The 24,943-nt window shown below is 43.5% G+C and overlaps 1 protein-coding gene across 4 annotated transcripts; it reads right to left on the bottom strand.

Annotated features, from left to right (window-relative positions):
- Nucleotides 1-1,704: 1,704 nt before the first annotated feature.
- Nucleotides 1,705-20,406, bottom strand: SLC16A9 (solute carrier family 16 member 9). Of its 4 annotated transcripts, none has more exons than XM_079313118.1 (7): nt 20,244-20,406; nt 15,875-15,934; nt 14,224-14,446; nt 6,331-6,474; nt 5,454-5,549; nt 2,938-3,846; nt 1,705-2,615 (listed from the first exon to the last, which is right to left on the bottom strand). In XM_079313118.1, the coding sequence occupies exons 3-7, from the start codon at nt 14,417-14,419 to the stop codon at nt 2,437-2,439; spliced, it is 1,524 nt and encodes a 507-aa protein (XP_079169244.1). In that variant the 5' UTR covers nt 14,420-14,446; nt 15,875-15,934; nt 20,244-20,406; the 3' UTR covers nt 1,705-2,436. The 4 variants fall into 4 exon arrangements, with proteins under 4 accessions (XP_079169244.1, XP_079169243.1, XP_079169241.1 ...); XM_079313117.1 differs by lacking the exon at nt 20,244-20,406 and adding an exon at nt 20,005-20,148; XM_079313115.1 differs by lacking the exon at nt 20,244-20,406 and adding an exon at nt 19,150-19,407.
- Between the last annotated feature and the right edge of the window lie 4,537 nt (nt 20,407-24,943).

Raw genomic sequence — 24,943 nt, 5'->3', positions numbered from 1 at the left:
GAGTCCTAGCACATATTGCTAGCAGAGGCAAATAAAATTCTTCAGCAGTCAGGGCTCTTTCCTCACTGCTGGGTAGGGTTACATCAGGAAACTGTTACAGATCACTAGTCATATTTCCACACATATCAAGCTGCCTAATAACAGACTCCATTTCCATTGCAAGAGTGTGCTACCTACCCCCTAATCATTTGCATTAATTCCAGCTGCGTTTTTTCAGACCGACCTCTAATTTAACATCAGTTTCATATATAAAGAACTCAGAATGTACTGTTGACAGGGAGTGAGCTTTTAAAAGAAGAATCTGAAGCATACATGCCCTGATCATACCCAGGACATCCCCACAGTTTCTTTAGTATGTGGAAAACATGGTATTACTTTTATATATACTTGGTGAAGTATGACTACAGCTGCCATAACACCACAGAAAATGGGTTGAAATCCTTATCAGATATAGCCAAGACTACATTTTAGGACTGGAGTTGCATTTATGACTATCCAGAATTCTCAATATTCTTTCCACATGCACTGAATAAGCAATCCAGGAAGAAAACCCACACAGTAGCTACGCTTAGCTGACAAATGGAAAGGATAAAAAAAAAATTAAAGAGACAAACTGTATCTTTGTCATGTTCTAATACAAACAAATGAAATGAATCACAGAAAGGGGAAAGAAGGGAATGAGTGAATCCCAGAAAGTCAGCAAAAACAGTTTGAAGCCAAGCTGGATTTTCCTGCCTTGGACCAGATGAGGGAACATTACTTGCACGTACATAGGTCTGCCCCATTTAGTTGTTGCATCCCTCTTGCTTAATGAGATGTGCAAACACAGTAACTCTGTGCACAGCACTTTGATAATATAGGTTGCTTATTACATGCCTGGTTTTTGTCTTGAGAATTATTACTGAGCCAGAATCATTTTAGACACTTGAAGCCCATAGCAGTGCTGAGAACTTCTTGGGCATTTGCAGGCAGCCAGGATGTATGGAGCCCACCTCACCCAAGCCTTGCAACACACTCCACTAAATGCCAAACCTACAGCAAAAAGCCAAAGCACACAGGACGTGCCAACCATGGATAGATTCTGTCACTTCTACACAGGAGCAGCCAGACACAGCCTGGGCATGAGAGCAGCTCTGAAAGCCATTGCACAGGGCACACAGGGCAGTGCAGAGCCAGCTGAGTCACCCTGCCTTTGCTGGAGCACCTGCCTGGCTCAGGAAAGCTTCACCATCACACAGTGTTCCTCCACACATGCCAGCAAAACCCAACATGCACACAGGAGTAGCCTGCAGCTAGAGAGGCAAGAGGTTTCAAAGGCTCTCTCTTCACTCACTTGTTTGGTGTTCAAGTGTTGCAACTCTTTCCCCATCAGCTTTCTCTGAACCTCTTGTGTTAGCCCTCCCCCATGCTTTTTCTTGCTTTCTGTTACTGACTTTTCTTTTTGCTGTATCCATTCCAAAAAAAGGACAGCAGAGTCGACATTGCTGTCACAATTTCCCCTTTTTAATCAGGTTTACCTTGTTAATAGCCCTATTAAGCTTTCTGCAGCAGCTTCCATCTACTGAGCTGTGGTTGTGTAACAAGAGAGGCCCCCAGGACCACCAGACTATGGGTGCCTTGCTTAGAACCCCTCACCTGTGGGCTTCAGTGAGCATCTCTCCAACTTCAATATAAAGATCATGAACTTGCATAACCAACTCAGCATTTCCTTTCATGGTTTCAACAATCACATTTATTCCTTGGTTTTAAAAGGTTTTGGTTCAACAGTTTTATAAACAGGCCTCACAAAATGTGCAATATTTATAAACATGGTTGTTAGCCACAGTGGTAATAAGAATCTTTGCTTTCATCATAATGTTCACTTCAGTTATGCAACACAAGGCTGATTTTGTTTCCCCTCTTCTCTCTCCCACAATTGGCACTTAAATTGTAAATTGGAGAAACTATAAAAAGACAAAAACGTTAATCTAAGCATGATGTTAAAAGCACCTTGATACAGTATTACATTCTAATAAGGCATAATCTTGTTTTGTAAAGCCTAATTGTGCAACTTGGAGACCTATAGAAGGTGGAAGAAATGCCAGCCTTCTCATATAAAGAACAGGCCTTCATTTTTGCTTCAAAGTGTTCAACCCTCCATACCAACCCCCCTTAAAAAAAAGTACAGCTGATAATACAGCAGAACATCCCCTTTATGGGGTGAAAGGAAATTACAGTAGACAAAGGCTGAAAACACAGTGCAGAGTACACAAATAAGACTGTTTTTAAAAATAACATTAAAAAAAGAAATCAAAGAAGAAAAAGGAACTGAACAACAAGCAACAATGGAATTTTTCTAGTGGAAAGAGGATTTGTGGGCTTCATAAATAAGTGGAAAATTACTAAAACACTTTGCTGGATAATATAAAAAGGTGCAAAGCATTTTCCAGTTGTCACCTAAGTGTTAGATGCAACTTTGTAGGAGTAAGTATTTGGAGGCAGCTTGGAACTCTGATTGGTGCAGGCATTCCAGCAGGGCAGCGCTGCCAACAGCAGGAGAAATCCACCCAGCAGGACACAAAAGCCACTGAAATAGAAAGCAGTGTTGTACTCCTGCGTCCAGTCGTAAAACCAGCCTGAGGATGGGGATGAGAGAGAAGAGCATCAGTGAAATGTAACACAGCATTGAGAACATAGAGAAACACACATCAATTCAAAAACCACAAACAACAAAATAAGAAAAACAATTAATGCACAGAACCTAAAATACTGTTTGACCTTTTAGACATGAAATGTGTTTTTCATCAAAGCCAAATTAGAAACACAATCAGCCAAACAGCCTTTATTTTTTGTCACAGATTTTGATTTCATCTTGCCTATTATTATTAGACATGCAATAGCATTCTGTCTGGTTGTGGCAAGCTCATGTTCAGTTTACACTGTCCACCTTGACCTTACCTACAATTGGTGGTCCGAGGCTATTCCCAAGTCCAGCGAAGAACATCAATATCCCATAGGCATGAGTCAGTTTCTCAATCCCCACAGTCTTTGTTGTTACATATGGAAAAATTGACCAGTTCCCCGTCAGGAAACCCAAGACCCCAGAAAGCATTGCTAATGTAAGGTAACTTTTGGCAAATGGAATTGCAAACAAGGCCACTCCTGTCATTAATAAGGTAGTTACATAGAGATATAAAGTACTAACCCACTTAAAATCTGCCAGTATTCCTAAAATAAGTTTGCCAATAGTTGTCATAATGCCAATAATGGAAATAAGGGGCATATAATAGTCATCTTCACTAATGTTTGCACTTCTTGCTACATCTTCCATGAGCAAAGAAGGAGGAAATCCACCAATATCAAAGAGCAAGATGGCAACAAAGAGAGCTGAAAATACTTTGTTCTTGAAAAGAACCACGGTCTCCTTCCAGTAGGTCAAATAGAGCTGCCACTTCCTTTTGGCGAGTTGCTTGCAGAAGTTTGTCTGTTCTACAACTTTCTTTTTGTAAGTGTCTTTCTCATTTACATTTATTGAGCTCAATACATTCTTGTTCAAAATGATATCCTGTTTGCAATCAGGCACATTGTTCACACATTTTTCATCAATATAGCCCTTTTCAAGGATGCTAATGTTTTCTTCAATGGTCTTTTCCTTTCCATGGTAAACAAAATATTGATCTGGGACTTTGTCCACACACATTTTCTCTGGTTGAGGAGAACTGGATGATTCCAAAGGTCTCATTAGGCTGCCACATGCTAATATATTTAGAGACAGGGCACCAACTATTAGCAGACACCCATCCAGTCCATACAGCTCAATAAGCTCTCTTTGCAGTGCTGCATATATAAAGAGTCCAACACTTGAGCCTATAAAAGAAAAATAAGTTTGGTTTAAACTGAAGAACCAAGACCATTCTTCAACTCTAACAAAATTCCACAATTCAGCAGCTGTGAATACACTGCCACAGGAATGGTAATTCATTTGTGCTCCTCTTTCCCAAGTTTAATGAACTGGTAAATCATCATCCCTCCTGAAGTTACAGTTTATTGAGTAGCCACAAAAAAAAAAAAAAAAAAAAAAAAAAAAAAAAAAAAAAAAAATCCTCCCAAAATATCTGAACAATTTGTGACAAATAACACTAGCAGACACTTTATAGACAAGTAGGATCAATCCTATATCTGATTAAAAACATCAAAGAGCTATTAAGCCACCCTTCAGCCCTGCACTCATATACATGTGTCCCTTCAGGTATCATTTTGAGTTAGTACAGTTAGAATTTCCCACTCCAACATTTTGCCCTTCTTTCTTTTTGCTGTCCCTTTCCTCCTCCCAGGCAGGAACAGACCAGGAGTTCACCAAGGACCCTCCTAGAAGCAGCCCTTGACTGCCTGGTGTATAAGGAGCAGTGTTTGCCTGGGGGGAGTCTACTCCAAAGGCACTTTTGAAGCTCAACATGACTTATCATGCAATTGAGAAATTTGACCATTCAGGAGAAAGCACTGAAAAGTGAGAAATTACTGTGAGCACAAGATTTTAATGCAATCCCAGTAATATAAAGAAAAGGCTCTTGGCTGAAGTGAGCACATATCCATTTTAACTAGTGGATATCCTCTCACAAACACAGAACATTGGCTTTCAAGTCAATTTAATGACAAACTTTAAAATTATTTGCTGAAGACTGTCTCTAGGTTATATTCAAGACATTTGTATACGTTGGTGCTACACACAGGAAAAATCAATTACAAAATCCATATTTGTTTTGCCTTCCAGGTACCTAAATTAACCAGGGCAGAGTAAGATCAGGATTTAAGGCAATCTATCTGGAATCCAAAACAAAGCCACTGAAAATTATCCCAAGAAGTATTTCTGAAGACGCTCCTATTTACTCAGCTTGTGTGGATGTGGTATTAATATCTCACAGCACTGACTATACTGATCCTGTGTCTCCTCACTGACAGCTGCTTGAGAAAACAGGTCAGAGCAGACTCCCCATGGCACACAGAAAGCAAGGCATGGGACAACAGCCATTTCTACTCGCTCCATTAAAAAGTGTCAAGATACAGCTGATGTGAGGTAGTGATGATGCAGCATTTATATCCTGCATCTCCAATCTCTTTCTCACCTCTGATCCTGGGTAAGAACTAAGAGAAAAAAGAGGACTCTATAGAAGGCTTCCCCTCACTATCCATGGCATACAAGCCAAGCTACATGAATCTGCTTTCACTTCAGAGAATATCCTTTCTTCATCTATATTGATGACCCACAGCATAAGCCTGCAAATGTAGTTACATTTTTATCCAGAGCCTGAGTTTTTCTCTTCATTGTTACTGATATTTTTGATTTAAGAAAATAGTAACTTTCTTTAATTACAGTGAATAACTGAGAAAAACATAATATTCTGGTTTTATTGCCAGGGTAATGGTAGCTGTATCAGAGTTGAAAAGCTGGAGAGAATGGCCATTAGAAGTCTTACCTGTTGAAATCAGACCAAGTGCGAGGCCTCTTCGTTTGTCAAAATACTGGCACGTGATGGTAACTGTTGCAGTATACAAAAGGCCACATCCAAGACCTGGATAAAAGGAGTTAGATATAAAACACAGTACATCCTCTAGGAGATGAATGCCCCTTCGTAATCCCCCAGGTGATGCTGTGGGCACCTTTCAGCTCTGGCTCAGCACAGGGCGCAGGCTGCCCGTGCTGTCCCTGACGGTCCCTGGGTGCTGAGGCTGGCAGAGCAGGCTGGAGGAGCTCCGTGGCTGAGCTCTGTGCTGTGTGGAAGGGTGCAGGGCTCTGAGCCCAGGGCTGGCAGGGCTGTCTCCCGTGGCGCCGTGCCCGGCCGCAGCACAGCGCGGTGCGGGCGCCTGACACAGTCAACTCGATAAGCAGCACGGAGGGCAGGGCACCAGCTGCCAGGAGAGCAGCGCTTCCACGCCTCTAGCACAGCATGGCATGCTCACTGCAGCCCTGTGGAGAGCTGCATTGCTCCCTAATGATCTCGAATTTATCAAATTACAAGGAGAATGTGACAAAATTCCAGAAGAGATATTACTTCTTTAAGATTGGCATTTTGTGCTAGCAGAAGACCCATTTAATTCCAACCCTTAAGTATAACCTAGCTCCTCCGTCTCTAAGAATTGTGTCAGCAGAGGACAAACTGTTTTCAAACCCTCAGGAACACTTACATTGTTTTTATCTTCTACTATGTGGCAACAGTCTGCCCCTGCAACATCCCTCCCAGTCCAAAAGTAAAGTATTCCTTCATAAATCAAGTCCCAGACTACTACTTTCTCTGAAAATCAGTTTCCCATTTCATAAACCAAGACTCAAAATGAAGGGAAGGTGTTTCTTACCAACAACTATCCCATATGAAACATATAGGAAGTATATGTTGGGTGCAAAACTGCTCATCATGAGGCCCCCAGCCACCATGAAGCCACTGAAGATAGCTACTGGTCTTGCTCCAAAAGATGATACACATATACTGCAGACAGGACCTAGAGGGAAAAAATAGGGCAACCATTCCTAGTAAATACCAGCACCAGGAAGAACTTCTTAAAAAAAAAAAAAAAAAAAAAAAAAAAAAAAAAAAAAAAAAAATCAATCTGTGGAAATGTTTCTTATGATAACTATTTAAATGTACAATTATATTAGATAACAATTCAGACTACTCATTTTCGCTGGGTTCTCTAAAGCAGTCCATTATAAAAATATTCAAGGTCAGGCTCAAAAAACTTTTCTCAAGGAGAAACTGAACATCAAGGCTGTGAAAGGGTCCTCGTGATGGGAGGGAAAGAGCAAGTGAAACATTCCTTACATGTAGGAAGATACAAAACACACTGGACTGTAACACTGTCACCACACAGCTAAGGTGTACAAAGGTTCTGAGTCTTCTTGAGATGTGAAACAAGGTAGACCATCAGCCAAGCCTTAAGCAAGAAGCTATTTCTTGTCAGAGCAGAAAAACTGTGATTAATAGAAATGAACTGGAAAAACAGTAACCTGGGAGCAGAGTCACAGTAAGAATGCCACCTGGTACTTACACAGAGGGAATATCTGCTGGTATATCAAACCACAAACACCACTCTTCCCTGATTTTCGAGGGAGTTAAATACCCACTAGTCAGGTGTCCTGCCAAAGAATCCTTTACTACCTATCTCTACTTCTCCTGTAAAACCATAGAAAACAGAAGTCACTTCCTGGGAACAGATAGACCAACATTCAAGACCATGAGGGATTACTCCCCAATATTTCTTGGTCCTTAATTCTCTTAGTTCTTCAAAACAAGAACAAAGTGAGGCAGAATTCGCATCCCGCCTCTACTCAGCCAGTTCTCTCTCACAGAAATTGTAGAACAAACACTTATTTTCAGTTGTGTGACCTGGAATACACCTTTTAATCTTAAGTAGCATGCAAGCTTGGTGCCCTGCATAAATAATCAACCAGCAAGGGGCTTGGCTTGCAAAGAAAACTTATCTGAAACCCTGCAGTTCCAAACATTCATACATAAACCTAGATATTAGCCCCATTTCTAAACTCAGCAACTCTGAGATTAGAAGTTGGATACACAGATGAATTGCTGTTATTTAATACAAACAAACAAAACCACCTCACAACATCTGCACCTCATTTGAAGTGACACACATACACGCCACGGTCGATTCAATCTGCAAAAGCAGTAATTTTGGAGTCTGCCATTTGCCAAGGTTAGTGCTCCCTGACTCACATTCCTGGGATTGCCAGCAGATGGGAGGTGAGCCCAGAAAGGTGATACGAGGCAAACAGTTGGAGCCTGGGATGGTGCTTGCCTAGGTTTGTAGACAGGAGTGAGCAGCTGGGAATGCAGGCAAGGTTTTCCTGTGGTTGCCAGCCATGGGACAAGCAGTTCTGGCAGGCAGGAGCAGAGATTCGTCAGCAGGTGAAATGATCCTCAAAGACAAGGCAGGCCAGAACTTTTGCCCTACATTAGAGCCATCTGCCCAGGGAACATAAAAGGGGGTGAGTCTGAGTTGGGGCTTATCCAGGCAAAGAGTCACAGTTACAGAGGAATCAAGAAAATATTCCAGGAAAGAAAGGTTTAATTGGATTTTGGAAGCAAAGAAAAAGGAAGATCTAAGCATTTGCTGCTTCTCAAGAGTCAGCACACTGTAGGAATGAAAGCTGGCCAGTGTAACCTGGGCAGAGTAACATGCTGAGAACAAAAGCTGAGAGCATTAAATTGTTGCTGATTCTTAGAATTAATTACTAGAGTTGGCAAATTAAGATTGGTTTGTTTCCCAAAACCATGTGATTTAAAAATGAACAAAGGATTGACTCTGTATTGTATAAACAATTCTTCTACACTAAAAGAACAGAAGGTAGTGTTAACATAATTCAATTAGGCAGAGGAATTTGCACTCTTTCTATTCTTTATTTCTGACTACCTTGCTAAGACAAATAGCATTTCCCTTCCACCTGCATTTTGACACAGCAACTTTCAGAAGGTCTCTGTCCAGTCTGGTGTGGTGATGCTGGTACAGATATCACTGACCCCTACTAGAGCATCCAAGGTGAAACTGGACCCTCTGACCCCAAGCCAGAACAAGAGAGAGAGCTGGAAGATGTGGCTTCATAACCTGACAAGGACATGTCCACTGGAGTATGATCAAAACCACCCCTGACAAAGGCACAAGGAGATGCTCTTCCAGCTTATCCCACTCACAAAATCTAAACCCAAAGGAGAACAAAGAGTACAAAGAGATCTTTTTGCTCTAACATGGAAAACAACCTGCACAAAACTGCAGAGCCTGCTCCAGTAAGCTCAGTATTAATCTGCCATCTCACACAGCAAGACATCTGGCAGCTCAGCAACAGCCCTGTTTATAAGAAGGAGCACCAGTATAAGCATTAAAATAGTTATTATAAGTCTCTGGGTTGAGCAGAAAAACAGCTCCATCTTCCCCTTCACACTAGGCATGACTTCCACACTGCTAGAAAATGAGTCACAAAAGAAAATCCCCTTAACAGTCAGCGCCTTTGTCCTTTCCTGCCTCCTTGCACTGCTTCCTTTTCTCTGTTTCCCATAGCATTGGCTTTTTTTTTTCCACCAGGCACAGCACCTTCAGTTATTACCATGGGATTTGCACAGGAGTTGACTGCACACAAACTTGTTATTCTTTATAAATATTTGAAGCACAATGGGTTAAAGGCAGTAAATTCTAGTAAAAATCCAACTTTCACAGAGTGGGACTGAGACCTGCCCTGTGGATTTTGCTCAAAGTGGGCATTCTGAAGAATGCAGGAGCCTGGATATAGCCAATAGGAAACAGATCTTCAAGCAGCATAAGGTTTTTCATTAGCTGACTCTCACCACAATATGAACAGTATAAAAAAATCCCAGTGGCAATCCTCAATGGTAAGCATGAAAAATAGCTTTCAAGACAGCATTTTGTTTAGCTTGCCAGCAGCTCCAGGGGTTAGCACTGGAACCAGTACAATATTTGATGACATTGATAAATATTTACCTCTTTTACAGATAAAATCTCTAGGGCTTTTTCCTTTTCAAATGATGTATCTTTAAACCAAACTCAATCAAAAAAAGAGAGCAACACAGTTTATTGGAATGAAAGCTAACTCCAGGAAGAAAGACTCAGCACAGGAACAGACACACTGCTATTCTGCACACAACCTGTCATGGCTCGCAGTCAGCAACACAATTATCAGGGGAGCAGTCAACAAGATCCCCAGACTAAATGGGAAGCAGCAGGGAAAGAAAATTGCTTTTCACAGTAGTTCTTCATAAAGAGAGACCAAAGAGGAAGAATACCATGGAGGGATCATTGGTATTTTCATTAAGATTATTTTGAATTACTTTACCCTCAGTGAGACCTGGATGTGTCAGCGAGTCCTTCCTGAGTCATGAAAACAAGCCAGCAGCTGCACTCAGGAACTTAAACCTATATAAATGTGCTGACCACCTGACAAGTACAGAGTTGGTTTTTTTTATGGATATCAAGAGCTTGCACTTTCTTCCTTAATATTTTTACATTAAGTGAAAAAAAACTCTGCAAAATGACACTCCATCCACTCACTAATCTCAAGGGTCCTCCCTCCTTCACCTCATACACAAAACTCTTTTGCTAAACAAATTGTATTGGACAACTGAGTTCCTTTTCTTATCACCTACATTAATCTGACCCACCCTATCTGGGCATCTGTCTGAGCCTGTTGAAACTGTAGAGTAGAAAAAAACGGTCATGGACTGCACATAAAATCCACTGAACAGAATATAAGAATATTTTTTGTGCATTTAGAGCATTTCTAAAACATGGTTATAATAAATATAATATTCTCTAAATGCCTGTACTTTGGATGTGAATATAGATCAGAAAAAAAAAGTTTTACACTGGGCAGCAACCCACTCCCAACTGATTGGAAAGACAGTTCCCTCCTAAAAAAGGTTGTTATGTGAATAGGGCTTCTTTTCAGAGGAATCTTGGGGACACCCTCTCACTTACACAAGCTATTTACAGCTTGCATACTTTACATTAGGGGCTATGTCTGTGTGAGGCTTTTGTCCAAAAATACGTAGATGCTGAAAAGGCAGTTATAGAGTTGTAAAATTGTTGCTTGGAAACACAAAATTGAACCTTTAAACATCTAGCACTGAATGCCTCAGATCAGCAGAAACATCCCATCAAATTATCAAGGCATGCCTGTCAGGAGAGAACCCTCTCTTTGTTCTCTCTCCATCAATGAAGGGAAGTGGGAATGGAGACATTGCTGGTGTCTCCTCCTATGCCAAGGACTGTGAAGTCAACTCTTACTATAAACAGCTGTGATGCTGATCACAGGTGCCAAGGTCTTTGTTCTGCTTTTAAGAAGTGTAACATGGATCAAATTTCATTTCAGGCTCCAAATGGATGCAAAATTAAGAACACTTGGTGCAGAAGAAACACATGATGTTCTAGAATACATATAAATATCCTTCTCTGGCCTGTTTTAGCAAGGGTTTTTTAATTTCTTCCTGTCAAACAAGCCCTGGAACCATGTGCCACATCTGCCATAGCCTGACCAACATTGTAACACCTAATTTTGTGGAGAAGCTTTCACCTCTGCCTTCTACAATAACACTGATGCCTGTCTTTCACATTTCTTCCACTGCTTGGTAAGGTGTCATCACAGGAAGCCATAACCCAACCATCCTGTGAGGAAGAGGATCAGGACCAGCTCCCTGTCCATCCCCTTTCCAGCTGACGAGGTGAACATGCAGCCACTGGCCTTAGCAACACTGTCTGTGCTGAGCAAAAGGACAGAAATCGAACACCACGTGCCCAGGAAATGAATCCAAATAAACAAGGTGCTGTACTGGGTTTCTATGTCTCCAGTCTAAGTTTAGCTCTCACATAAGTCAGAAATAAACATTTTAGCAAGGATACCAATGCAGCAAATACGAAAGTGCTCACCAGCATCAGCTGCTTAAAAAAATGTTTCAGACTACATGAATAGAGGAAAGGGGACAAGACAAAGAACCTTTTTCTGTGCCAGATGCCATACATATCTTCTTGGGCTTGGTGAAATTACAGTAGAAATACAGCAGTCACTGGCCCTAACTTCCTCTGTTTACAGAAGCTGGTGAATGTGATTTCCACTGCTATCAACAAGAAAAGTCTTCCTAAGAAAATGGACACAGATGTATTTCCTGTCTGTGGTTGCTAATCTACTCTAATTGTCATTCCTATTCCAGTCTGGCCTCTACAGCTTCAAAAAAGTCATGTTAAGTTGAAGAAAGCTCACAGAAGAATTTTAATGGCTTTCCAGTAGAGCCTTAATTAAAAGTGTAGGAGTCTTTCCAAAAAGACTGTATCAAGTTACAAGTTTAAAGAAAATTTAGAAGTAATTTAATTACATTCTCTAGACATCCATCACACTAATCAAGGGTCACTTCAAAATATACCACTTAAGGTTATTCATCAGCTGAAAACTAAACAATTTGTATTATAAGACTGCATACTTTTAAGGAGGAAATTTAGTAGATTTGTCATAGAGTCAGATCCCAGAGGGTTGACAAACAGCAGGATCTTTCATTTCAGGTAAAAGCTGGGAACATAGAATTTGTTTTCAGTCAACTCTGGTAACATCAGTGTAATAAAAAGACCCTGCCTGTACTTTCTTTTGAAGGTGCAAAAGGTAAGAATGGCTATTGAGCTTCTGAATGCCAAACTCAAAGAATAAAATCACATGGACAAATAGCATTCCTCCTAACCTGTCAAACATTCATTTAATCACTCCATACCAAAATTAGTCACAAGAGCACCTTTGATTTGTATTATTCATCACAGTACTTTCCATTTTCTGCTGCCATGGTTTGACCTCAGCCACAACCAAGCCCACACAGTCCCTATCTCATTCCTCCACCAGCAGGAATGGGGAGATTCAGAAGGGTAAAACCTGGAAAACCCTTGGGTTGGCATAAAGGCAGTTTAATAGGGAAAGCAACACACACTTTGCATGCAGGCAAAGCAAACCAAGGAATTCATTCACTGTTTCAATGGCAGATAAGAGTTCAGATATCTCCAGGAGAGCAGGACCCCATCAAATGTGATGGTGATCTCAGAAGATCCCCCTCTTCCTCCTTCTCCACACAGTTCACATACTGAGCATGATGCCACATGGCATGGAACATTCCTTTGGCCAGCTGGGGTCACCTGTCCTGGGTATGTCTCCTCCCAGTTTCCTATGCACCCCCAGTTTCCCCACTAGCCTGGCAGCAGAACAGCAGGAAAGACCTCAGCTCTGTTACCCTGCTCACCAATTAGAAAAACATCTCTACATTATCAGCCCTGTATTCAGCACATATACCAAACACAGCCCCTGAGAATAAAATGAACTCCATCCCAGCCAAAACCAGCACAGCTACAAAGCACACTGCTGAGAATTGCTAACAGTAGTAAGACAGAGGGCACTAAAATCTGAAAACTAGCATGGTGTTGACATAAGGGAAAGGAGACTGAGGCTCTTAAGAGAAGCCAGAGACTTCTGGCCTCCTACAAGAGGTTGATCTCTTGAAATTTCCTTCTGCCTAGTTTTTCCTTCAGTAATTACCTTGTTTGTCTTTATTTTCCTCTCACTTCACCCTTTCACTCAAGTTTATTTAGGTCTTGATGAACTAATAGCAGGAGTAAATACTCATAACACAGAAAAATAAAAAAGCATGATGGAAGAGCAATCTACAGTCCTTTACCCACTTACACCCTGAGACTGAATATAGTTTTATTGTGGTTAGTGATCCACCTGTCTTTGCCCACTTCTCTTCTGCCTGTTGGTAAAAAACCCTAAAACAGGTGTGACACCAGTATTTGTTCAGTTCCAGCCCAAACAAAGCAGTGTTCTTTATTCAGGTCTGGATTGTTGTTGGAAGACCAGCTTTCTTTTGAGGAGAGCTTCCTCAGGACCCTGAGCTGTATTTGTCTATTAAGCCACATTATTGGTTTTGCCTGTGGCAGCTGCCCTGCTGACAAGCAATTTTTTCTAGATCTAGCAAATAGATAATAGCTCCCATTGTGAATCTTTCAAAAACAGAAGTTAGTGATATGACCCAGTAAATGCCTGTGACTGATATTAAAACAACAGCAACCTAGAAAATTTCAAGGTGGGGTTTTATTTCCCTAAAACTCTGCTGTTACTCTCCAAGTGACAATGTCTTACTAAAGGAAAGATTCCAGTAAAATTGCTTTATTTAATGCTACTGTTACCTATAATTTTCCAGCCTTCAAAGGCAGTTTTTTCTCAAATAGAGAATGCAAAGGAGCCCTCACTCACTCTCACTGGTAGGTTTACTGCTAGAGCTGAAAAATAAGTAAATGATTTATTGACTTGTTTTTCCATAAGGCTCTTGAATAATTTCAGACTAACACTTTGCTCTGATTCTAAGACAATAATATAAATGTTAGTCTTAGGGTCATTTTTTAAAAAAATGCATCAGCAAAATTACTGTTCAGCTCCCCAGTGTGTGGCTTTTCTAGCTTATTCAAATAAAATCATTTTGAATTTTCTAAAGAAAATATTTTTATTGCCCTTTTATCATTATATTGCTCTGGTTTATGCATAGTGAAAATATAAATGTATTCTTCTTACCCATCTTGACCTAAAACAAAAATGCAGCACCCTCATTTTCAGCTATCTTTGATACAATTCCAATAGCACACACAGATGAAAGCATCAGTTGGAAATGTTTCATTTAACATAGATACTGCTTCTGCACTTACTGGCAAGCAATCCAATTCCATTTGCTAGTGACCCAACCCAAGCAGTCTTGCCTTTCCCTTCTCCAAAAGCATCCAGCCACTCCAAATACAGGACTCCCACCGCCAGCGGTGATCCATAGCACAGGAACTGGGCGAAGAAGGAAACGACAACAATCACCCAGCCCCAGCCCCCATCGGGGGGCTTCTGAAATGCCATCTCGTCAGCTGGGGGCAGAGGCAGCACCTGTGCAAACAGAACCCAGACAGAGCAGAGTTAGAAACGTGCCTGACCAAGGGCTGCAAACACCAGGGAGTGTGCAGGGAAGAGCAGGCTCGGGCAGAGCCCGGCTTCAGCCATCCTTCAGGAACAGCTGCAGCACAGCACACAGCCAATGGAAACTGGAACTGCCACACTTGCCCCTCTGCTGTCTCACAGAAAGACACCACCCAAAGCATAATAAGTCAGAAATGCACCAGCACTGCAGGACAGAAAAGCATTTAATTTGCTGAGTGCTAAGCAGGCTTTGTGAAAACTTCAACAAGAGCCCCGTGGTCAACTGCTGTTAAAACCCTGAATGTCAAAAAAGGAGCAAAAAAATCTCTACTCAGTTCCCATCTCAGCATAGTGTTTTGCTAATTTTTTTAGGTGTTTGCCACCAGATAGTGCACTCTGGGAGGGGCAGACCAAGAGGAAGACTGATATTTTGGCAGTAGTAACAGTTAAGTACTCTGCTCTGTCAACAAAGAAATGTGTAGAGAGCTGCATCCAAAAATCACTTTGTATATATTAGTGAAGTGAGCTCTAAGAATGTGTACAGGTGTGGCTTATATGCCAAGACATGACAGCAGCAAACATGCACACAAAAATCTGCTATAACCTGTTAGAGTGTCTGCCCTCTGTGCCATTGGCACACACCAGCCTTCCCAAATTGGCAATCACCTCTTGGACTCCAGAAATGCCACCTTGCTCTATTGTATGGCACAATGCATCACCTGTGTATCTGTGACTTTAAATAACCCACCACCCTCACATCTTCTCAAGACAAGCATGTGAATGTAGGAATCAATATTTCAAAAATCTAGCAGATTTAGAGGTTTTTCAGGATACATTGTGTTGGAGACTCCCTGTGCACGCAACCAGCCTGCTCTCCCTCTCTACAGAGAGCAATCTGCCCAAGTGATGATCACAAAACACATGCCCTGCTCCTGGCTCTGCAGCTAACCTGATACATGATTCTCAACAATTTTATTTCCTTCACCCTGGAAGACAGAAAGAGATAAGATCTTACCCTGTTTTCTTCATGAAATATTCTCAAGGACCATCTCCACACTGCAGCTTGAACATTAAGACTGCTGCAGTAACAGCTCTGCTCTGGGAAACTCCCAAGAGGCAAAGCAGAAAAGTAAATGCATTGCACTGCCTTTTTGACTTAGGAACCCAGAGGAAATTGAAAAAAATTACTGCTGCATGAAAGCAATGGGGAAAAAAAGCAGACGATAACAGAATTCCCATTTGAGATCCTCACACCCTTTTCTTTAGCAATTTTTAAAGAATTTGCATAGAAAACTTAACAAAAACACTATAGTATAAAATTTTGAGGAATTGTATAGACATTAAAAAGGCCAGATCTAATTTACAGATGCACTTAAATGTTACCTTGAGGGTGGATACTCACAGGTGATGGCAAAAATCCGTCAGCTTCCTATAAATGTACCTTCATGTGACAACTATCTGCAGAAAAAGAACAAAGCGAGTTTTCAGCCAACATACCCCTGCAACAGTCAACATAACTATGAAAAAAATGGTGGCTTCACATGAAATTTCTTCCTTTTATAATCTTCCCAGTGAAACTTCAGAAACAAACAAGTTCTCTCAGTGGAGAACTACTGATCCTCTGCAATTAATTAACATCTGACAACAGCCTTGAGCCCTCAAACAACAAAAACATCGCTTGCTAATGTAAAATACATTTTGACAACCTGGGTCCTTTCGGAGTGATTTACAATTTTAATATACTGACTGCCCTTGAAGATACAACATTCCCAGTTATGAATGTTACAAAGTTACTTGTTTAAGCTTATAAACATAAGCTCTGACTTACTCCAATGCCTGGTGAGTGTCCCTTGATCCTGTGAGATGCAAGGGTGGCAGCTGGGACAGACAGAAGTCACAGGCACTTTTCTATAACAACACCTTTTATGCAAAATGGATCCCTATATTTCTACATTAAATATTTGAGTTATTTGAATGCAGTCCCCAAGAGCTGACCTATGCATCTCTCCATGAATTAAGTAATTATCACTTGGCTTGGCTTGTCCCTGCCTAGAGGAAAAAATAGTGGAAATAAGTAACAGCTTTAAAACCAGACAATGAGACAAAGCAAGGAAGTTTTCAGAAAAACTCTACAATAATGGAGGCAGACAGTGAATAGCCTCAGCTAATGTTTTTTTAAAAATAAACTTTAGAAAACAAACACATTTTAGCTGTTATATTGATTTTCATTATATCAATGCCCTAAAATCTGGCACAAAGACAACTCTTGAGTTCAGTTCTGCTGCTCTAAATGTTTGAGGGGAAGAAAGCAAGGACTGGGCAGGAGAGGAAAAAAGTTTTTGTAGTCTTAGGTCATGTAGTCTCTTCTAACAGAAAGACTAAAAACCTCTGGATTAGTTTGTCACCTGTTGCAATGTGGCACAGTATAATTGAATGTAACCAACTGCATCCTATTTACAGCAGTAGAAGTACTGACCTTCTACATCCTGACAACTCCTATTATACATCACAGATCTCTTTTGCATCTTTTAGCTAAAACCCAAAACTTTAGACATCAAAACCATCTCTATTCTCTGAATGTTCCAAACCATTTACAGTCCACAACTATCGAGCAAAAAGTAAAAAACAGCATCATTTCCTCCCCAGAAATCATCCTCAGAGGAATAATAGATCTATAAAATCCCAGAGTCTGTTTTTAATGATCTGGCTTTCCTTTCCCTTCTCCTCCCTTTCCTTCCCTTCCTGTTTTTGCAGGTTATTCCTTCACACTGCTCTTGCAGAGGTATATTCTAGCTCCCCTGAAGGCTCAAGGTCACAGGGAGCAGGGAGCTGCCAGACCTGCATGAGGAGCTTGCTCCCCAGAGCCCTCTGCTATGCCAGTTAACCATGTCCTGGACAGCCAAGCCACTGCAGGGGCCGTGGATATCAATCCACTCTCTATTGGCACATGATTTAATGCTTCTCTGAAAGTGGCAAGTTGTACTGTAATAGTTTGGTAGCAGGGAAAAGAGCTGACAGTGAGAACTGAACCTTCACCTGCATGGACATCAAATCTGTGCATCCACTTGGGAAGGATCCAAAGTGCCTTTTACTATTTTCTGTCTGAGTAGGAGGAGGACACAAACTGTAAAAATAAATGTGGACAGTAAAAATTAAGAAGCTGGAGCCTACACAGAAGGGAGTGTGGAGGCTCAATAATTTGGGGGTTTTTTCTCAGAACCAACCAGGAAGACTTGTATCATCCTGGTAACAGATAAACAACCGTTTAAGATCCAGGATTCAGATGGAAACAGCTTCACAAACCTTTCTGTTCACTAAGCCTAGAGATATTGTTTCAGACTCCAGGAAACCAAATTAAACTTAAAATACTGAAAAAGAGACATGAAGCATAAAGAATTGAACAGTAACTCGAAATTTGGTGAGAAAAAGCTTTTCAGTGAGTTGTACTCACTGTGAATAATAATCAGAGGAAGAGAGCTGCTTGATGAAAGCCTTTACCAACCACAACAAAAAGAAACCCTAGAGAACAAACTGAACAACAGTTTCAATGTGGAAAGAGAGAAGTGTCTGGCTGCAACTATTTGCTTTGCTCTGAGCACCATTATCACAATACTGAACTCCCTTCCTATAAATCTTAGAATTTGGCTTAAAGATGACAGATGAGCACAAAAAAGGAACATGAGTACCACTGAAACATTAGCCCTCAGCACAGCAACATGTATTAATCTGTGGCAAAGGGAATCTTGAGAAAGACAGTAGCAATGTGATTGTTTCCAGTTTGTTCTTTGTGCAGCTGGAGCCTGGGTAAGTGTGTTGCTTTCTGCGAGCAGCGCATGGCTGCAAAGAAAGCTGATGTCAGCAGAAACACTGTGTGATTAACACCGGGCTAGTCAAGTTTTGCAAGGCACTGCTACAAATCAAGACGGTACCAGCCAGAAGAGTAACATCCCTCATTTTAAGCTGAATCAGATTTCTTTTAAATTTCTTTTATGTTTCAGGCAAGCTCTTGCAATTATCATCTGAAATTTCTGCTTGGCCTTAGCTTACAAGTAACACCTAGAGCATGAGAACTGGTGCATTATAGCTGCTTTTAACATACTTATCATATCCAAACACCTGCACGTGTACTGACACAGCAGCATAAGCATTGTATTAATTCACTGAAAGATGCATCTGTACTTCCATGACTTTAACCTTCATGACTTCAGATTTTAACTGATGTTCTAACTACAGGAGCTGCCTGCATAACACTGAATATATATATTTCCCTTCTGGGTCTCAATATTTAGGTTTGCCTATTTCTCACATTTTGCTACTTGCCCTTCTGTCAGTTAAGCAAGAAAGTTGTCAATATCAATGTTTCCTTCTGATGGCTGACAGAAGTGTGAAATTTAAAACAAAACACAAAAACAAAACAACAACATAATAATGTTTTGCTATTGTGCAAAATTAGTTTACTCTAAGAAGCATCAGTGGGGCAGCATATAAGCCAGTTAGCTTTGTAAAATCTGTCAGCTCAGCAGAACCAGTCCTACCTGTTTCCAGAGCCTCACTGCTCCAGATCAGATGGAAAAACCCCCACGAAAGCACACCTTTAGTGCCTGCCGGACTAGCAAGCATCCATGTAGGCAGATGTGAGCCGGCACTGCTAAAAACCAGGCAACATGATTTACCAGAGATCTCCTCTGCAAAACGAGAGCACGATGCGCGCCGCCTTACGCATCACAACCTGCGAGGGCTCCCTTCGGCATGTTCCCTCAGTCCATCCGTGCCCCCTTGGCCAGGGTCTCCGAGAGGATGGATGGCCTCTTATAGCCCCCGGCTCGCCTCGCCTCTCCCCACGCCCTCGGGGGCCAGCCCACAGCCCCGCGTTACACATTGACGCCTTCCACCTCCAGGCCAGTTTCGACGCGAAGCGCTCATCCGCGCAGCGACGCGCGCCAGGAGGTGACCGGAGGTCGCCCTCGCCGTCCCGATGCCACACACGGTCGAGCCACAGTGCCCCACACCGGGGCAGCCGCAGCCGCCGAGATGCCACAGGGGTCCCGCAGTGGGCACACACCGAGGCTGGTGGGCTCCCGCAATGGGCACCCACCCGCGGCGACGGGCGCCCGCTGCCATGTGCCCGCGGCAGGTGCTTATGTCGCACACCGCCCAGTACCCACTGCATGCCAAGAGAGCGCACAGGAGGCACCACAGCCAGCACTGAGGGGTGGTCGTCGATGGGCACCGCAAGGGATGCGCTCGCCCCGGGTCGGCAGCACGATCCGCTCCTGCTGCTTTTCCCGAAGCCTCTCCCCGGAGACCGCGCAGAGCCATCCCGGGCCCCCGACTCGGTCCTGCCGCCCCCGCCCCAGCCCCCGGGGAGGGTCCCGCCGTAGAGCGGGGCCGGGCCGGGCCGAACCGGGGGGCAGGGGCCCTTGCGGGGGTTCGGCCGCCCGGCTCCCGCCGCCCCCGCCCCGCGCTCCCCTCGCCCGCACCCCTCGCCCCTGAATCGCGGCTCCCCCCGAGGGCCCTGGCCCCGTTACCTGCGGGCGGGCGGCCCGTGGGGCGGGGGCCCGGAGCCGCCCCCGGGGAGCCGGGGCAGCCCCGCATCGCGGCGCGGCGGGCGGGCCGCGGCCGGCACGAACCGGTTGTAACTCGGGCGGGGGAGGAGCTGCCGGGGGCCGCCGCCGCCGCCGCCTCCGCCCGCAGCCCCGGAGCGGGGGGGCTGCCCCGACCCCCCGCCCCTCCGGGCAGGCGGGGCGGCCGCTCGGCTCGGACTCACCTCCGCCGCGGAGCGCCGCCCTGCCCCGCTCCTGCTGCGCGGCCAGACCCGCGCCCCGCCGCCCCCATGCCCGGCTCTCGCCGGGGACGGGCGGACACGCGTCCCTGGCCGAGGGTCGTCCCCAGCCTGGGGCCGGGCGGCCGCAGCGATGCCGTGCGGGAGCCGCCCCCGTGCCCCGAGAGGCGGCGGGGAGCGGCGCTCGCCGCGGTGTCCCGCCGGGAGCCCCTGCCCGTCCCCAGCGCAGCCCCGCCGTTGCCAGCGAGGGCCCGGCCCGAGGCACGGTGACCCCCCGCCGCCGTCCCCCGCCCCCTGCACGGCGCCGAGGCAGCCGCAGGGCCGGGCTGCACCGGGCACACGCCGCGGAACCCGCGCGGGTGCCCGAGGCAGCGGAGCGGCCGCAGGTCGGGGATGGCGCTGACTCCCGCCGCCAGCGATGCCAAAAGGCCGCAAACTTGCGCTGCAGACGGCGATGCAGCAGCGCACATGCAGCACTGCCACACCAGCCTGCCAGCTCAGGGGAGAGACAGCTCACTCGTGTATCATCGCACCCACTGCCTTTAGAGGCCGTCTCGTCACGGCCCTGGCCCGTGCGCATGGCATGGCCAGCGCTGTCAGACATACGGCAAGGTAGTTGTCAAGTCGCCCAAGTTCAGCCACCTCCGATATTCACCCTCCAGACTGCAAAGGCTGTCACAGAAGCTGGCTGAACACTCGGCAAAGCATCAGCCTCTACCCCGGGTGTGTTCAGCGTGACAGCACTGCTGCTACCTCTACACAATTAGAGTTCATGTAACCACACACTGCAGGTGGAAATATAAACATTCCCAGAGTGCAGTGAAATTCTGAAATATTCCTAGACCTGAAATTCTGATGCAACCTCAGATGTTCACACCCTCTGCAGTTCCTACAGGAACATCACTCCCCTTTTCAGACCTGCAGTCCAGACTTGCTCCTTCATGCAATATTTACAAAGGTTTGTGAAGTTCAAATGTCTTTGATCCACACCTCACAGTGTTCATATAAATACCAAAATTAATGCTAGCTACTGGAAGGACTGACAGAAGAATGACATAAAGTCAAGCTTCACTCCTAAGACATCTCAGCTGGCATATGGCAGTGTTGTGTATCTCATGTCGAAAAGGGCAGCCAGCTGAAGGGGGCGGGGGGGTGAGGGGTGAAGGAAGGAGAACAGGGACTCCGAGAGCTCTAGAAATTTGTTCTAGGGAGGAGAACTGAAATAAACAGCATTTAAACTAGAGAGAAGGCAAAGGGGAAACATAATAGCATTCTTCAATAACTGGAAGAGGTTACTGTGAAGCAAAAGGAATGAACTGTTCTAATGGATATGCATTACACATGTAAAGGAGGTGAGTAGGCTTAAATTCCATCCCCAGGTAACCGCTATAGATATTCGGAAAAGCTGGGCTAGCTGGCTGCTTGCAGAGATTTCCCTGGGAAGCACAGCATTTTGGGAACACGTGCACTGGGGCTGCTCAAACAAATGACTGAAGACAGCTGCCCAAACAGTAAACAGACGCTGTTTACTTCGATTGCTTCTTGGGCTTCTGGACACAGGCTGAAATCGAAAGGGTAACTGAAATCTTTCCATAGCCACCCAACAGATGGCTGGGAAACAACAATTCTGAATTAACTGTCCAAGATGTGCTGTTTCCTACACTTCAATACAAAACCATTTTGCAATCAAGTGCACATAAAACTCCAGTTCTCATTACAGTGCTTAATACAGAAGCTTAAAAAACAATCTTATAGGCTAAAATTAAATAATTCACTCTAGCAAAATTGGTTATGAGCATCTGAAAAAATTAGTGTATTCACAAGTACACAATGGTTTGTACAGAAATGTCCAGAAGAGTTAAGGCACATCAGTGACAGGAATACATTGACACACATTGGATCCTTATGCAGAGGAAATAATCCCAGTCAGATGTAAACCAAACTGAGTTCAGGTCACAGGCAGCTTCGGACCTGAACAAGAAACCCTGCTTGAGAATAATTGTGCACTTTAAATGAATACATATTGAGCCTAATTGCTTTACTCTTACTTCTCTGGATGTACTGCTGATGACAAGTCCCCTGTTTTAATTAAACCAGTTCTTAATATGAACATGGCAGTCAAGTGCATACTATACTTCTGAGAGGCCAACCCTGCTGGTAAGATATAGAACTGGGAAAACAAGCCACAGAAGTACAAGGTTGGAGGCAACAGTCCCTATTCCATGTCTCCTTTGTCCTGGTTTCATAACAAGCAATGCAGCTCCGTTCAACTAGGTTTCTGCTCACTTGGCCTATAGTATTTTGGCAACTGCCCTTTGGCTTGGATTTCAGATCACTGGTTAATCTTCTAATTTCTTCCCTTCAGAAACCCTTTCTACATGGCCTTCCAAGAGCTGGTGAACTGTAAGTGTTGCAGCTGCACTGTTCATAACTACACTTTCATACCACACATCACCAGAATTTTTAAATCCTCACTTTAAAATAGAAAATGAAGTAAAACACTGAATAATTCCTGAAAGCCACTTTTCCCCTCAGCCTATGGGGTCTAGAAATCCAAAGAATAAAGGTACTTGCGTAGCATGACCAGGAATGAGAGCAGCACCGAGTTAAAATTTACCTGATTTTTGGTACACCATGGTTGCAGGATGTGGTGTTCTGGGTCACTCGCAGCTGTACCAGTGAACAGATGATCGAGGAATGCTCTTTACTTCACAGACAGTGCACTAGCAGCAGCTTCTGAAGGCACAGAGAGGAAAATTAGAGGATATACAAACAACCGTCTAGGAAGGGCTCCTTCCTAGCAAGGAATGTACCTGATGCTGAACACCCTAAATCTGATCAAAAACTTTATCAGCCTGGGTAAAGAGGCAGCAGGTTTGGGGAGTTTTTGTTGAGGTTTTTTTGTATGTCTGCTTGTTTGATTTTAAAGATGGCCAGATTCTGCAATAGAGGAAAATCTCAGAACATAACCGAATTATTTGATCAACTACTGTCCTTTAAACTGTGGTCCAGGCTGGTGAGCATCCTTTTGTATTTTGCAGTCCTTATACAATCAGAGTAGGAGCATCCTTTTGTATTTTGCAGTCCTTATGCAATCAGAGTAGGAGGAGAGAGTCCAGAACGAAAGGCCAAGGCTAATGTGTGCAAAGTCCATCTTAGGTGTTTTGTTAACTCGCTTGTGGAAAATGTCCATTAATGATTGAAGGGGGAAGAAGGTGATGAGAACAATCAGTAGTTTGACTGGAGTTTAATTTAAGCAGACATATTAAATATTGATGCACTCAGTCTAAAGGACACTCATTTATCTTCAGCAGCTGCAGAAGTCAACGCTTCAGAAGTTGTAAATTAACCCTTCATGTATGAGGTGAGAAGCATGAGGCTTGTCAAGTGCTATTTGACCACATTAAGCAGGGTCACTACATCCTCTCTCAGGTTTGTGTGAAAGGCAACAAGACTGTTTCAGATGCAAAGAACACAGATTTCCCAGGAGATGCTGGTAAAGTAGCACAAAGCTCTCTGGTACCATCACAATTGCACTGACAGGGAATATTGCCTACTTTGTCTGGGAAGATGCAGACATAGTGGCAGAACTGTCCCTCCCACAGTCACTGATAATATTAAATCCAAGTTTTCCACACTACCATCTTCTGCAGAGGTCCCATAACATGGGCAAGGCCTGAAGTCTGTGTTCAGATGAACTGTGTCCCCAGTCTAACAATGTCTGACAAGCTGGTCAGCTGCACACAAGAGAGATGGGGAGGAACTTTGTACAGGAGCATGTGGTGACAAGACAAGGGGTAATGACTTTAAACTGAAAGAGGGGAGGTGTATAAGAGATATTAGGAAAAAAGTCTTTTCTGTAAGGGTAGAGAGCTGGTACAGGTTGCTCTGGGAAGTTGTGGAAGCCTCACCACTGGAAGTGTTCAAGGCCAGTTTGGACAGAGCCCTGAGCAACCTGGTGTAATGGAAGGTGTCCCTGCCCATAGCAGGGGAGCTGGAACAAGATGATCTACAAGGTCCCTTCCAATCCAAACCACACTATGATTCAAATGTTACTTTGTAAATCAGTTTTTCATGTTAGTCTTTAAGTCTACCTAAGTACAAAACAAACATCACATGCAAAAGTTCTGCAAAGCTTGTAACAAAAGAAAAGCAGCAGTCATCTAGCTTTAAAAAACTGCAGTCTATAATTTCTTCTTTTTTTTATTTGTTTACTTTTACATGACTGAAGGGGTGAAGAGTTTTTTAGGTTCTTACACTACCCATTGCAGGTAATGAGGATATCACCAGTATTCCTCATGAGGATATTACCAAATGAGGGAAAAACTATCTAATGAAAGTAATTTAAACTTGCTTAGTATAATTCCAATGCTCTTGATACGCAACACCATCAACCATCAACCTATGCAGCTGCAAGGAGTGTTTTTTGAAGATGTCTGACGTTCAGTTTCATTGTAACAAACTGTGACAATTTTTATGTAACATAATCTTCTGAATCTGTTGCATATATTTGCATTCTCTAAACTGATAAAGGAACTGCTTGGGTTTAGCAAATAATGAAATTTTCCATATTTAGAACATTAGGGAAAATCACATTATTTTAAGACTATTTTCAAAATCACATGCACAATTAAAATACAAAAGAACACCATGTAATGACAAGTGCTGACAGCATAAATCACATC

This window comes from Erithacus rubecula, assembly GCF_903797595.1.
Source record: "Erithacus rubecula genome assembly, chromosome: 9".
In the NCBI taxonomy this organism is placed as follows: domain Eukaryota; kingdom Metazoa; phylum Chordata; class Aves; order Passeriformes; family Muscicapidae; genus Erithacus; species Erithacus rubecula.
This window is presented reverse-complemented; position numbering and strand designations above follow the sequence as displayed.